Genomic DNA, 1,757 nt, shown 5'->3' with positions numbered 1-1,757 from the left:
GGTGGTGGTGGGTGAAATCCGCTGCTCCAAAGATTTGAAGCGCTTCAAATCTTTACTGCTTGAGGTCCAGTTCGCCAGTGCCCCCCAGGCGATGTGCGTGGAGTCTGTGGGGACCTGGGGCAAGGGGGGAGCGCCCCCAGACACCCCAATGCCAGGGTGTCCCAGCCACTGCTGGGCTCCTCAGGGCTGCTGCTGGTACTGGCCCTGGAGACTGTGGGGACCTGGGGCAAGGGGGGAGCGCCCCCAGACACCCCAATGCCAGGGTGTCCCAGCCACTGCTGGGCTCCTCAGGGCTGCTGCTGGTACTGGCCCTCGGTGGCGGTGAAGAAGTCCTCCAGCACGCTCTTCATGTACTCGAAGGTGGGACGTTCCTCGGGCCTCTCCTTCCAGCACTGCATCATCAGTTCGTACAGCTCCTGCGGGCAGTTGTCCGGCTGCGGCATGCGGTAGCCGCGCTCCAGGTTCTGTATCACCTCGGGGTTGGTCATCCCTGCGAGGACAACGCGCACGGCACTGAATTTGGGTCACCCGCTGTGTCGCGGGTAGCACCCTACGCATGCAAATCTCATGGGAAAGCTTCCTTCCCCTTCTACTGCCTCTGAAACCCCCGGTGGCCTTTGGGCCACGCTTGGCCACGTGCCTGGGGAAGCGGTCGAAACCATCACGGGCTGGCAGGGAAGGGAGCCAGATGGGGCGGCTCGGGTGGTGTGTGTGCGTGCGGGAGTGCATGCACGCACTCCTGGGTGTGCGCTTGCGTGCATGCGTGTGTGTGTGTGTGTGTGTGTGTGTGTATGTGTGTTCGAGCCCTTCTGCTGCGCAGCTGCCGGGAAATCCTGACCTGGATACGGGATCCGGCCGTAGGTGACGATCTCTGTGAGCAGGATGCCAAAAGACCAGACATCGGACTTGATAGTGAACGTTCCGTAATTAATAGCCTCCGGCGCCGTCCACTTAATGGGGAATTTAGCCCCTGAAAAACAGCAGGAAGGGGGAAAATAAAACATTACAGCTGAGCTGGAAATATCTCTCTCTGTTTAACCTGATGTGACAACCCCGAAGCAGCCTCTGTCGCTGCTGTACGCCTGGGGACGAGCTGGGTTTGGTGACAGCCAGCCCCCCCTCAGCCCCCACTGCTGGGCTGGCTACACAGCCCCCAGCGCAGGCTGGCACCCCTGCAGCAGGCCAGCATGTCTGTTCCTGCAGTAGCCACCAGATAGGGCTGTCACCCCACCAAAAGCAGGGTCGGGTGGGTATGTGAGGTCCCACAGCCTCCCCCAGCTGTGTGTGGGGGGAGAGATGGAGGGGGGAGAAGGATCTTTGCACCTCCCTTGCCTGCTCCTCTCTCCAGGGGCTGCTCGCCACCCTGCACCTCCTGGGGTGCCGTGGGGACCCCCGGAAGAGCCTGGGGTGGGTGGGGGTATCCTCCTCCTGCACCCCCCAAGCTGTGTGCACCCCAAGAGTGGTGCTCGGTGGGGGCACGTGTGGGACGCACCCTCGCGAGCCGTGTACTCGTTGTCCTCGATGAGGCGGGCCAGCCCGAAGTCGGCGATTTTGCAGCACAGGGTGTCTGACACGAGGATGTTGGCAGCCCGCAGGTCGCGGTGGATGTAGTTCTTGGCCTCGATGAAAGCCATGCCTTCGGCGATCTGTGGGACAGAGTAATTGCAATTAACAGCCACCAGCCTGAGCAGGGCAGCCCCAGCTCCAGCCCCGGCAGAACCCTCCCCGCCATCAGCCCTGTGGCTCCGGCCCCCCGC

General features: G+C 62.7%; 1 protein-coding gene across 3 annotated transcripts in view; it reads right to left on the bottom strand.

The window, feature by feature from the left end:
- Window positions 1-287: 287 nt before the first annotated feature.
- LCK (LCK proto-oncogene, Src family tyrosine kinase) overlaps window positions 288-1,757 on the bottom strand; it is a 6,236-nt gene continuing 4,766 nt past the window's right edge. For 2 of the 3 annotated variants that reach the window (XM_009884524.1, XM_009884525.1), the window contains exons 9-11: window positions 1,493-1,702; window positions 839-970; window positions 288-490 (exon numbers count right to left, since the gene is read on the bottom strand). In XM_009884524.1, the coding sequence (XP_009882826.1) occupies window positions 288-490; window positions 839-970; window positions 1,493-1,702 (545 nt within the window). The remainder of the gene's footprint in view (window positions 491-838; window positions 971-1,492; window positions 1,703-1,757) is intronic. The other variant, XM_009884526.1, reaches the window with a different exon arrangement.

This window comes from Charadrius vociferus, unplaced genomic scaffold (assembly GCF_000708025.1).
Source record: "Charadrius vociferus isolate BGI_N301 unplaced genomic scaffold, ASM70802v2 scaffold1485, whole genome shotgun sequence".
Lineage (NCBI taxonomy): Eukaryota > Metazoa > Chordata > Aves > Charadriiformes > Charadriidae > Charadrius > Charadrius vociferus.
The sequence above is the reverse complement of the archived record's forward strand: the minus strand, read 5'-3'. Positions and strand labels throughout refer to the sequence as shown.